The 12,194-nt window shown below is 42.7% G+C and overlaps 1 protein-coding gene across 1 annotated transcript; it reads left to right on the top strand.

Annotated features, from left to right (window-relative positions):
* Positions 1-760: 760 nt before the first annotated feature.
* On the top strand, positions 761-11,927 carry txnrd3 (thioredoxin reductase 3). The gene is made up of 16 exons (XM_082534842.1): positions 761-1,151; positions 1,743-1,803; positions 2,781-2,890; positions 3,529-3,630; positions 4,062-4,134; positions 4,236-4,355; positions 4,502-4,644; positions 4,997-5,112; positions 5,960-6,185; positions 6,407-6,499; positions 6,904-6,980; positions 8,496-8,652; positions 8,992-9,099; positions 9,353-9,448; positions 9,563-9,697; positions 10,945-11,927. Exons 1-16 carry the CDS (start codon positions 1,035-1,037, stop codon positions 11,005-11,007), a joined length of 1,797 nt encoding a protein of 598 aa, XP_082390968.1. The 5' UTR covers positions 761-1,034; the 3' UTR covers positions 11,008-11,927.
* Positions 11,928-12,194: the final 267 nt, after the last annotated feature.

The raw sequence follows: 12,194 nt of genomic DNA, 5'->3' as shown, positions 1-12,194 counted from the left end.
CTATGTTCTTTCTTCAGAAACCAAAAAAATCGAGAGAAAAACATTTGTATTAATATTGGTTTACGTAGTTTTTATTATTTTAAATTAAAGTGTATTTAAGACATGACGTTTTATTATTAGGGTTACTGAACTTTTAACAGAAATTGTGCTACAGAGTGGACATCTGGAGTTTGCCATAGGAAGTTGTGACAAAAGGAAGGAATAGCCCCTTTAAGAAGGAAGAACCTGGAAAATTATTACGGCGAAAATGTACCTGTGGCACACTTACCAGCAGATGGCGGTAGACACCAGCCTGTAAGCGTTACAGGACCCACAATTAGACAAGTAATATTCACAATACTGCTGAAATACTCAGGGGCTAGGGGCTCACACGGTTGTCAACTTAGCTTTCTGTTGCTGTCAAACGTCAACAATACATCAGTACATTCCTGTACAGCTCCTCTTCAATTCACTCCTGTCTTGAATTAGGATTAGCTGTCTTCCGGAGACGCCTGTAGGCCCCCAACTTGTGTTAGCGTCCCCTTAACTGACAGTTGCTACTTATTTTTTACGTAGATGCGCGTTTAATTCTAAAATACTTTATTTTAAGCGGAATATTTTGATTGCATAACAGTTCTTGTACTTTACGGCAGGTAATTAGCCGACCCTGTGACGTTTATAGTTAGATGCGTGTTTTATAGCACGAGGTTTCCCGAGCGGGAGGGGTTCTTCCTGCCCGTAGTGATTACCAAGGGAGCTCACGGTGAGCGCGGTGACTCAGATCGAGCGCACCCACCGTAACGAGACAAGAAATAGTAAAAGACGTTTGGCGCGGTTGGTAGACTAGCTGCTGACAGCAAAGGGAGTAGATCCGGGATAGACCCGCGGCTCGAGTATATTTTTTAGAAGTACTTTCTCTGGGAAACAGACTCAAGAGATTTAGATCTGTTCTCGAGTTTGTACAGAGAGAGGCGGTTTGTTCGGTTTTTTTTCACCAGCCGTAGCCAGCCGTCTACCTAAGCTTGCCCTGCTCAGGCAGACGGAAATATCCGAAAATGCCTCCCGTCGAAAATGACAGTGGGAAGAAGGAACTCAAATCTCAGATACAAGCGCTTATCGACTCCAATCAAGTGATTGTGTTCAGCAAAAGCTACTGCCCATTTTGTGTAAAGGTAAGGCGTTTAGTTTGTCGTAGGCGGTAGAGGCTCCGCGCCGGTCAGAAACTTCCACCTTCTCCCGCGAAGTACACGGGCTTGGTCTAATTGCTGGTTTGGCCTTGCTGCGTTAGTACAGTCATCAACTTTGGTGGCTAGAACTTTACTATTACGCATAAGCTCGCTAAATGACAAAAACAAAACCGAACAGCATAGCCTTTAATGTAATTTACGTTAGGTCAACAATGGCGGAAGATAAATATCCAGTGTTTATATATTTAAGCCTGGGACGCTTTAGCCGCCTCTGAACGAGCTCCTTGAAAAGTCAGCTTTACATATCGTATTGTTCTTAGTTAACTCTGCTAGTGATTCGCTACAATGTGCTGTAAATTCTGAACGCACTGTATTTAAAAAGCTGCGCTAATTTATTTAAAACTCATACTTTTCTCCCATTTTTAAAATGCTGCCTTCTGCCGCGATAACCTGGACACAAAGGCTTACCTGACAGTTACAAGATGACATATTTGTTAGCATGAAATGTTCTAACGTGTGGACAAGTTTGTGTGCGTTTGATGTAGGATTAATCTTTTACCTTATTTGTGTTTTCAGGTGAAAGACTTGTTCAAAGAACTGCAAGTCGAGTGCAATGTGGTGGAGCTGGATCTTATGGGTAAGACGAGCATTGTGAGGTAACTGATAGCCGCTGTGAGGGATATTTAATGTGTTTGTCAGCAGCTGTTACACTCCGTGGCTGCCCATAAGTAGCTTTATGTGTATTATTCAGATCGCGAATGACTATATAAAAAAACAGCTGGGAGTATTGTAAAGTAAGTGCTTTATAGTTAGCTATAGTGTTGTATCAAGTTTTCCATTTAAAGGCTTAAAACTGCAGATTACTTTGAGCAAAACAAATGTTTCACTTCTTACAGCAAATAAGTTACAAAGAGGCAGGTATAAACAGGGGAGTGACCATCTTTGTCTGTGACCTGGTATAACTAAAGCAATACATGTTTATTGTTTGCTTTATTAGCTATGCTAACATTTTAGTGTAGGTTTTTAATAATTCACTCATGACAGTCCAGCTGCTTGTTTAAGGCCCATGTTTCTAGTTTGTCTGTTGAAAGCCTCTTCCTGTTTAATGTACATTTTGCTTTGTGCTGTCAGTTTCAAAGCCCCTAATTTAATATAAAATTTTTACAGTAGTTAATTCGGTTTTCTGTTCACATATCGGAAACGTTGTCCTATACTGGTTCACGGTCTGGGCTGTCTTTGCAAAAGCACAAAATGTGCTGAGTCATTCACCGAAGATGGCCCTGTGCCATTATCTCAGTGCACTCGTACCTCACTGCTCCTGTCTTGCTGAGTTAATTACCAAGGTTTAATGCTAGAGGTGGGTTGCACGTGGTGGATGTTAAACGTTAGTCAGTGGAAAACCTAACAAACTTAATTACCAGAGGCTATAATTGATCATAACGTGCAGTAAAAGTCAGCACAGGATCAGCTAAGGAAAGTGTTTATTACAGCAGTACACATTCCAGGGTTACCCTTCCCTTTTTTTATTTGTATTTCATTTGCACATCAAAGATGGTATAAACGCACAATGCATGGCTAAGTTTCAGCATGTGAAAAACTTGCCCCCCCCTTCAGATAATGGGACAAGCTACCAGGAGATGCTGCTTGAGATGACCGGACAGAAAACGGTTCCTAACGTTTTCATCAACAAGAAGCACATCGGTGGCTGTGACAAAACATTACAGGTAAGCAATGAAAGTCGTCTTGCAGCTCAGATGTAACTTGTTTTTTCTTGTAACTTGCCTCTTCTCATAACAGAAATGGGTTGGTTGTTTTTGTCACAACTGGAAAGAGGTGAAAACAAACCATGTGGTTGTCAGTGTATGATGCCACTAAGCCAAGCTGTGAGAAACTCATTGAAAATGTAAAAAAGAAAAAGGTTTATGGTGATTATTCCATCAGGGGTGCATGAACAGGGTGGGCTATGTCGTCTCATACACTTCATACAGCTGCAGGAAAAAGAAATAGAAAAAAAACACCACTGTTTAAAATCTTTAATGAAAATATTCAGAAACATTCAGTAAAATGGCTGCAGCTAATCTTTGTAGACCTAGTTACTTGTAAATAATAATATTATCCCGACCGGTAGCATCCCCTGGAGACTTGAATGGCAAAATTTACCTCTCGCTTAACACACTGCTGATACGAATCCACGTCAGATAATGGGTGGCAGTGCTAATATCTGACTTGGACTGGGATATCTGTTAATAGCAACACCTAGTATGAAAAAGCTCAGTGTACCCTTTGTTTGTTTGTTTTTGTTTGAAATGATTAGCATTGCTAAGTGCTACAGTAACAAACGTTGTGTTGCTGTTTGTGTCAGGCCCATAAAGACGGCAGCCTGCAGCAGCTGCTTAACGGCGATAATTACGACTACAACCTGATCGTCATCGGAGGCGGCTCTGGAGGCTTGGCCTGCTCGAAGGTGATGTCAGAATTCAGTATTTAGCTCTGATTTGACTGCTTTGTGTGAACTGGGGATCCCACAGACAGCCGTGCTTTTGTACTTGTGTGGGGGTGCAGCTGTAACTTTGGTCACTGGCAGAATTTCAGACATTTGCAGGCTTTTGTCTTTGGGAGGATTGTTAGTGAGATTTTCACACACTTGTATGATAAACAGGGCACAGGACAGAAACTAGAGTACTAGTGTAAATGACAGGAAAACAGAAACCTGTGAAAGGCTAAAATGTGTTATCATAATGAAATATAGTGCAAGGTGGTTCTTGATCTGTGGTGGTTGGTGATTTCTCAGAACTAGTGTGAAACTATTGCTGATGATGTAATTCACTTACACCACTTCTGTTTGCACCATAAAACTGTGCAACACAGCAGTAAGATATAATCTTTTAACAACAGGAAGCTGCTGCACTGGGGAAGAAGGTCATGGTGTTGGACTACGTTGTGCCCACACCAAAAGGAACCACTTGGGGTATGATACTTCCTTTTAGTAAGACTTTTGACGCAGGGTTTGTCTGGATCTGTAGTGGCTGCTAAACGACAGTTTTGCTGTGCTCTGGCTGTGACGATCAGGTCTTGGAGGAACGTGTGTGAACGTAGGCTGCATTCCCAAGAAGCTGATGCACCAGACGGCCTTGCTGTCCACGGCCATGCAGGACGCGCGCAAGTTCGGCTGGGAGTTTGATGAGACAGGTGAGGGCTCAGGGGACCGACCCAGGAGGTCACGCAGGGGTGACATCACACCAGCTTGCCGTGGTAAATCGGAGGCGAGCCCATTTAGGAGGCACCCCGTAGTCTTTCAACTGCTTCTACTGATGAGTGTCTGTTTCTGTCTTCAGTGAAACACAACTGGGACACGATGAAGACTGCTGTTAACAACTACATTGGCTCCCTGAACTGGGGCTACAGGGTATCACTGAGGGACAAGAATGTCAACTATGTCAATGCCTATGCAGAGTTTGTGGAACCACACAAAATCAAGGTAACCGACTGCTTTCAATGAAAATGAATCTTCAATAAAGTCATGCAGAGGTTTAGTCGTTTCATAACTTAATAAAGTCTTCGTTCTCTGCTTGCTCATGTTACCATCTCGCAACCTGTTACTAATCTGTATAAGCTGTCAGCTTTGAAATCATCCTGTTGAATTAACTGTTATTTTTGTGTCCTAAACAGGCTTTTCAAAAATACTTATCGGTGTTTAGAAGTTGTTGCTGTCGTTGCAATCACCTCACTAGTTGCACAAAAAGCAGATGTTTCAGAAACATCCACTACATTGAAAAAGCTTCCTGTTATGTTGCATGTGTGTCAAAATATCTGTTTGTGTTTCCTGACAGGCTACAAACAAACGAGGGAAGGAGACGTTCTACACAGGAGCCAAGTTTGTTTTGGCTACGGGTGAGAGGCCACGTTACCTGGGCATTCCCGGAGACAAGGAGTATTGCATCACCAGGTGACAGCACCGTGCAGAGTACACAGAATCTGACAATTTATGTTATAATGTGTGTGAGTGACTGAAGCTCCACCCAGAGCTCCTTTTTAGACCAGTGGATGGGTTCATGGCTGAAATAAGTGTCACTTCCTTAAGGTGTGATCTCTGAAAACAAACCTGCCCTTTAGTGATCCAGCAGGTTGTTGTGCCTCAGAGCAGCCGTCTGTCTGCCTGCTCTGTGAATGCTGACGTGAGATTATCCTCAGGTGTCTTTGACGATTATGCTCCTGTCTTGGCAGAGAGGCTCATTTATTCCACAAGGTCTTAAACCAGAGCTGTCTGAACAATGTAAGAAACAAGCCTGGGCTTGGTAGGGTTTATTCGGGGATTCTCTTCGGATCTCACAGCTGTTGTTGGACAGTCAGCCAGATTTGGTACTTTTGTTGTCAGCTACTGAAATTAAGCTACACATCCTATAGCTCACACCTGAAAACAGGATAAGCAGTAATACGGGATATGGTTGGATTTATTTGTTGTGACATGAAATATTTAATTATTTGAAAATCTTTGAAAAAAAGAAATGAATTAAAATTTTGAGTGACCAGCTTGTAGGAGCAGAGTGCAGGGCAGCACTGAGCAACATCATGAACCTTGTTCTATTAAATAATCCACAGTGTGGCTCAAGGCTTTAAATAAGTATTAGACAGCATCTCTCCACACCCTGTGAGGTAAAAAGAAAAAATATCCTGAAGGTCTAGATCAGCAGAAGCAAGTGTCACACCTGCTAAATTCTTTGTATGCAAAACTAGCTGCACAAAAACCTGCTTTAACCTCACCTTGTTTTTGTTTGTTTGTTTTGTTTTCACAGTGATGACCTCTTCTCATTGCCTTACTGCCCGGGGAAAACTCTGGTGATCGGAGCGTCCTATGTGGCTTTGGAGTGTGGCGGCTTTCTGGCCGGCCTCGGGCTCGACGTCACCGTCATGGTACGGTCCATCCTGCTGAGGGGCTTCGACCAGGACATGGCCAACCGCGCTGGTGAACACATGGAGGGGCACGGTGTCAAGTTCCTCCGTAAATATGTACCCACAAAGGTGAGCGTGAACACAACCTGCTGTTTGTGATTTAGCTTATTGATCTCGGAGTATGCCTACATCCAATGGTAATAGCTGTAATCTTTAATGTTGTCAGGTCATGTGCTTAATAGGTCAACATTAAAAGCCTTTGATTTATAGTGAACGCAGGAGGTGGTCAGACTCTGATCAGCATATAGATGAATGATGTTTTAAGCCTTTTCTCTTAAATTATGTGTCAGATAGAGGAGCTTGAAGCAGGAACTCCTGGCAGGCTGAAGGTGACCGCCAAGTCCACAGAAACCGACGAGATCATCGAGGGAGAGTACAACACTGTATGTATCGCTTCGGTTTTCCTTCACCCCTCTCTCTGCTCCGTCGTCATGTATTTCCGCCAAAAGAGTAAACGGTTTCTCTCACAGCTTATTTCTGTGAAAGAAACTACATTTAGTGTTGCAATAATCACTATTCTGTGGTCACTTTAATATTAATCGTGCTCCGTAGTGTTTAGGGTACTTTTCTCTCTTTTTCTTTTTTTTTAAACCCCCATTTTTACAGTTTAACTAAACCAAAGATATGATGATTTTACATAATCTGTGATATGTTGAGATACTGCCATGTAATCATCAGCTGTCATGTTAGTGTTGAGAAGATGCCATGTCTCTGGAACAATTGGCAATGACAAAGGATTAATATCACACTGCGTTAAAGCTAACAAGCTGGGGTTTTTGTTCTTCAGGTGTTGATCGCAGTGGGCCGAGACGCATGCACAGACAAGCTCGGCCTGGATAAGGCAGGAGTCAAAGTCAACCCAAAGTAAGTTCAGTATGTTGTTACTGCCGAGGAGGCCATGTTTCGGGTGTATTTGCACGTGTCATTAAATCATCATTAAACTTGATAGGTCAAACTTTTTTGTGGCTTCTGTAGGCATGTAGAGTGGGGTCGTGGTCTGAGAAACTATGATTGTGACAATCTGGTGTGTATTGCCAACACATGGAAATTTTAAAATCTTTATATGGTATTAGCCTGTCACATTTGACCTCTGGCCTCTCCTTCAAGGTCAAATGAGATCAAACTTTCATAAAATGTCATCTTTAAAACTATTTTTAAAGTCTGCATCCAAATATCATGTGAGACTTGACCTTTGACCTCACATTTACATTTCACATCTGTCTTTCTGTCCAATTGGCCCCAAAATGTGATTCTTGGAATGAGATAGAAATATACTGTAGTATAATATTTTAGTCCACTGCAAACTTCTTGAAGACCAGAGAAAACACAGTGAATATACAGAAAATACAATTAAAAGTAAACACCGCCCAGGGTGAGCTGGCTTGATTTGCTCTCAGAGTGCTTGTACGTGTGTTCCCCTGTCCCTTTAATACTCGCAGTACAGTCACAGTGATTCAGCAGTTCTTGCTGCTCAGGGCTCTCTGCCTGGTGTGAGTGTTGGGGGAATTTGGTGGGGAGGTGAGGGGTGGCTTGTGGGTAAGATGAGAACACTGCTGTAAATCACATTGGTATTAAGTGACAGAACAAAGGAAGTATCTATATTAAAAAAAGGCTTTCTGTTCTGAGTTCGCTTGTTTGTTTGTTTGTTTGTTTGTTTTTGAAAGAGTAAAAGTATAAAATTAGGTTTGGAAAAACATTCTTACAGACTGACACCTCCTGCAGGTCATTATTGATGCTGTTGATACCAGCATAGAAATGCAGTGTTTTCTATAAGGCTTTCTTTCCACTCTTGTGTGAATAACTGAATGGCTGAGCCTGTGTTGTGAGGCCTGTAGGGATTAAGGCGGCATGAGACCAGCTTTAAAGAGTGTTCTGAGTCTCATGACCATAGCAATTTTTAGTTGAAGCCCAGCGTTAGCCAGAGGGCTTCTGTGCTCAGGGGCCTGTGGCTGTTCTGCTCCTGCGCAGCGCAGATCCAAATCACTGGCTACTGCCAGTGATTTGGATACTACTACAAGTGTGCTTCTCCTTTTTGCTAAGTATGAATGACCACATAGCCAGTTATCCATTTCTGCTTTGTCACTGACACACAAACGTTTATCTGTGTGGTGCTCTTTAACCTTGTTTCCTGCAGGCTTTTTGCTGAGTGTATAACTCTTTTTGGTGCTTTCTATAACGGTCCCCAGTCATCTACACAATGTCAGGCTTATTGTAAAGATTTATTATAAAGAAAATATCTGTTATTCACAGTTAAAATTGTGTAATTTTCTATTATTGTTACACCCACTTAACTTTGAACTTCAACACTCGGATATTTAATTTGAAGTCACAAAACGGGATAAAAGTCTTAAATGTATGCTCGATGATCCCATCCTGCAGGAATGGAAAGATTCCTGTGAATGATGAAGAGCAGACCAACGTGCCCCACATCCATGCTATTGGCGACATTCTGGAAGGCAAGTGGGAGCTGACACCTGTAGCCATCCAGGCTGGCAAGCTGCTGGCCCGACGCCTCTACGGAGGATCAACGGTCAAAGTAAGTACAACGTGACTGTGTCATGATTTCTGACTGTCATTCTAAAATCTATTTGTCCATTAAACTACAACCAACTCAATACTACCAGACATAAAGTGTCTGAACAGTCTCTTAGTACCTATTTAAGGTGCATAAAGACCTGTTTCGTAGGATGGAAACTGAATGTTAAGGTGCCATTAAGACTAATCTTATTTTAAAGAGGTATAGTGTTAAAATCTGAAGTAAGCCATTGAAAGGGAAGGACATAAAGAAGGTCAGAGTGTTTTGTGCTCCAGATGATGAATCTGGTGTTCCATAACAAGATTTTGTTAATCACTAACCAAATGCTGTTTTTTGCAGTGTGACTACATCAATGTTCCCACCACAGTCTTCACCCCGCTTGAGTATGGTTCCTGCGGTCTGCCAGAGGAGAAAGCCATCGAGCTTTACGGCGAGGAAAACCTCGAGGTAACAGCTGAATTGTTGATGACAGACGAGGCTCGGCTGACTGTGCGCTCTGGTCGCTGCTTTCACATTGAATGAAACTGTCTCTAACTTACTTGGTTGTCACAGGTTGCCATCAAGCAAATGCATGCGTTTAGTGTTTTATTCCAGGCATACAAACTCTTCAGTACATCTGTGAATGCGAGCTGACGTTGGACCGCAGAACTGCGTTTGTTTTGAAGCTTTTACATTCATGTGTTTCTGGTCTCATGTTCAGGTGTATCACAGTCTCTTTTGGCCTCTGGAGTTCACCGTGCCCGGCAGGGACAACAACAAATGCTACGCCAAGATCATCTGCAACAAACTAGACAACGTAAGATCAGAGCAACTAAAATGCAACCGACAAATGTGCCTGAATCTGTGGCAGCCACCAGCCTGAGCTCCTGATTCGTTTTTTTTGTTTTTGTTTTTTAATGCCACACTGCAGGATCGAGTCATAGGTTTCCACTACCTAGGACCAAATGCAGGAGAGGTGACGCAGGGCTTCGGTGCAGCCATGAAGTGTGGCGTCACCAAAGAACAGTTGGACACCACCATTGGCATCCACCCAACCTGTGCTGAGGTAAAAAGACAATGCTGCCACTTTATTTACTTGGGTATCTTCCTGTATTAGTGGACTGCCTTAGATCTTGCGTTTATGTATTTAGGATGGGGTTTGTTTTTTTGGGGGGGGAGACACGTAGCCAGCATCCGAGAATCGGTCCAAACCGGGCCATCTGTAAAAGTTATCGCCACCCTGCCGGGTTGGCAGGTGGCATGGACACCAAACTGAATATGAGAACAAGGCGACACAGGATTTTTAAATTGATACCACAAGTATATCTACTAAAAATCTTGAAGTTTAAATCTCAGTGACCTTGACCTAAAGGTCAATGGTGTGGGTTTTTTTTTTTTTTCTCTTCTCCTGTCTCTCTCTCTGTCTCCCGCCCTCTCCCCCTTTTTGTTTTATTTAGTTATTTTCCACGGTTTTGAGTCATGAACGTTTCATAGTGTTTTCAGTTCCTTCTGTTCTCTATAATTTCAACAAAGTTTTAATGACGGTAAAATGAATCAGTTTTTCATTGAGGCAGACCGCACAGTTCAGTGTCAAACCACTCCAGGTCCAGTATGACAGCTAATAACTGTTAATTTCCACAGCATGTTGCAATAGTACTTTCATCAAGCCAGTAAGAACAGGAAATGACACTGGAGCTGCCTTTAGCACACAAACTGCACAGCAAATATGCTGAAGGCAGAAAGAAAGCTGTGTATGTCTGCAGTTGTCCTATCAGACGGCCAGGATAAGACACCAGGTCCAAAGAGCAGCCATAGACGGCTTGTTTAAAGTGCTTGCTGTCTCTTTAGTGGTCTCACACTTTTTTATCTTGGGCTGGAACAGGATATTCATCGTGTGTAGAACTTAAACAATCAGTGTCTGAATTGTTTGAATAGTGTGTGTGTGTGTGTGTGTGTGTGTGTGTGTGTGTGTGTGTGTGTGTGGTGATGCATGCTTGGGAATAATTGGTGTAATTAGGGGACATGATTATTCATTATGTTAATCGTGCTGGTGCTAATGACAGTGCATTAGGCTGCTGAGGATCCTCTTGTTTGATGGGTTTACATCGTATTTCTATTTTCTGACGGTTTAGCCCAAATATGTTCATCTGAAACAAACGCAGTGCATTGATGTGACAGCCTGGTGTGAAATTTCATGTTTGGCTGTAGATGACTAAACAAACGGAACTAAGAACAATTTCTTTTCAGCCAATGAGAACATGCCTGTGGCATTAGAGATGTTAATTATGTTCCTGTGTCCTCTTTACCTTCTAGGTCTTTACCACTCTGGAGGTGACCAGGAGCTCTGGTGGAGACATCACACAGTCCGGTTGCTGAGGTTAAACCCTGCATGTTTAGCAGGCTGCTCTCACATTAGACTCCCCTACTAAACATTTTCCTCTTGACTCCCAGTCAACCTTTAACTTCAGCCTCACCTCTAGCCCCTCCCTTTACAGGGCATTTATTTCTCAGGAGCACCTGAACGTAAAACTCTCGGTGTGACTGGGAGCTACGAGGTAAATGGAGATGGTCAGGGCTGAAGATCTGCGTGTCTTCTGCTCTGGCTGAAGGAGTCTGATGTGAAAGCTGCCTGCTGAACAGCGGGGTTACTCTGCTAATGTTTCTATTGGGCCCCACCAGCGTGTCACTCTCGGAGAAGCCCAAACACACACCATTCCCGAGTGTGTGTTTGGGCTGTTTTTGACGTCCTTACCCGTAACCTCAAATAATTAGGTGGGCAAGGATCGATGTCCCTCTGTAGAAGCACCTGATGGTGGCCCGAACCCTTCGTCCAACCCCCCCACCCCCCAGATTCATCTATTATAAATTGGCTCATTACCAGCGTTTGAAAGGATGCACAATTCTGGTGCGTACATAGGTTAGCACCATGCCTTCATCATTCCATACATCCTTCGTACAGGTTTATAAGTTGACTTATATGAATATACATGTCTTTGTCAATATTTATCTTTGCTTTGTGGAAGCACCAGAGTTTTCAAGAGAAACCTGTGATGCATCAAGAGCCTGGAAACTGTTTCAAATAAGCGAATGGCAAGTTTCCACCTGGATTGCTCTGGTCGTGTTTTTGCTCAGTTTGTAATTTAATGACTGCTTGTTGCATTGTGCTGTCTCGTGCGTCGTTTGGAAGACGGCGCTCCCGTTGCTGTTGACGACATTTCATCTGTATAAATGGCTTGTTTGTTTGTGTGGAACTTGTAGAGACTACTCAGTGTTAAATAAAGGCATGTCTATCTTCAGGTTTCATCTGTCTTTGACTTGTGTGACCCAGTTTGTGTGAAATGATTTCAGGATTCTCACAGAGCCTGCTCACAGATTTCCATTTAGTTCAAGAGTAATAAATGTATAAAAAAAAAACAAAGGTACGAGTTACTTAGTCATACGGTGCTTGATAGTGTTTCTGCTGAAGGATATGCTGCTTAGTAAATGTCATAGGATTTAACTGGACTGATATTCACAACACTGGCAATACACTGGTGTACATGGTGTGAACTGGTTAAAATGGG

Source organism: Aulonocara stuartgranti (genome assembly GCF_965226115.1).
Source record: "Aulonocara stuartgranti genome assembly, chromosome: 5".
Taxonomy (NCBI): domain Eukaryota; kingdom Metazoa; phylum Chordata; class Actinopteri; order Cichliformes; family Cichlidae; genus Aulonocara; species Aulonocara stuartgranti.
The sequence above is the reverse complement of the archived record's forward strand: the minus strand, read 5'-3'. Positions and strand labels throughout refer to the sequence as shown.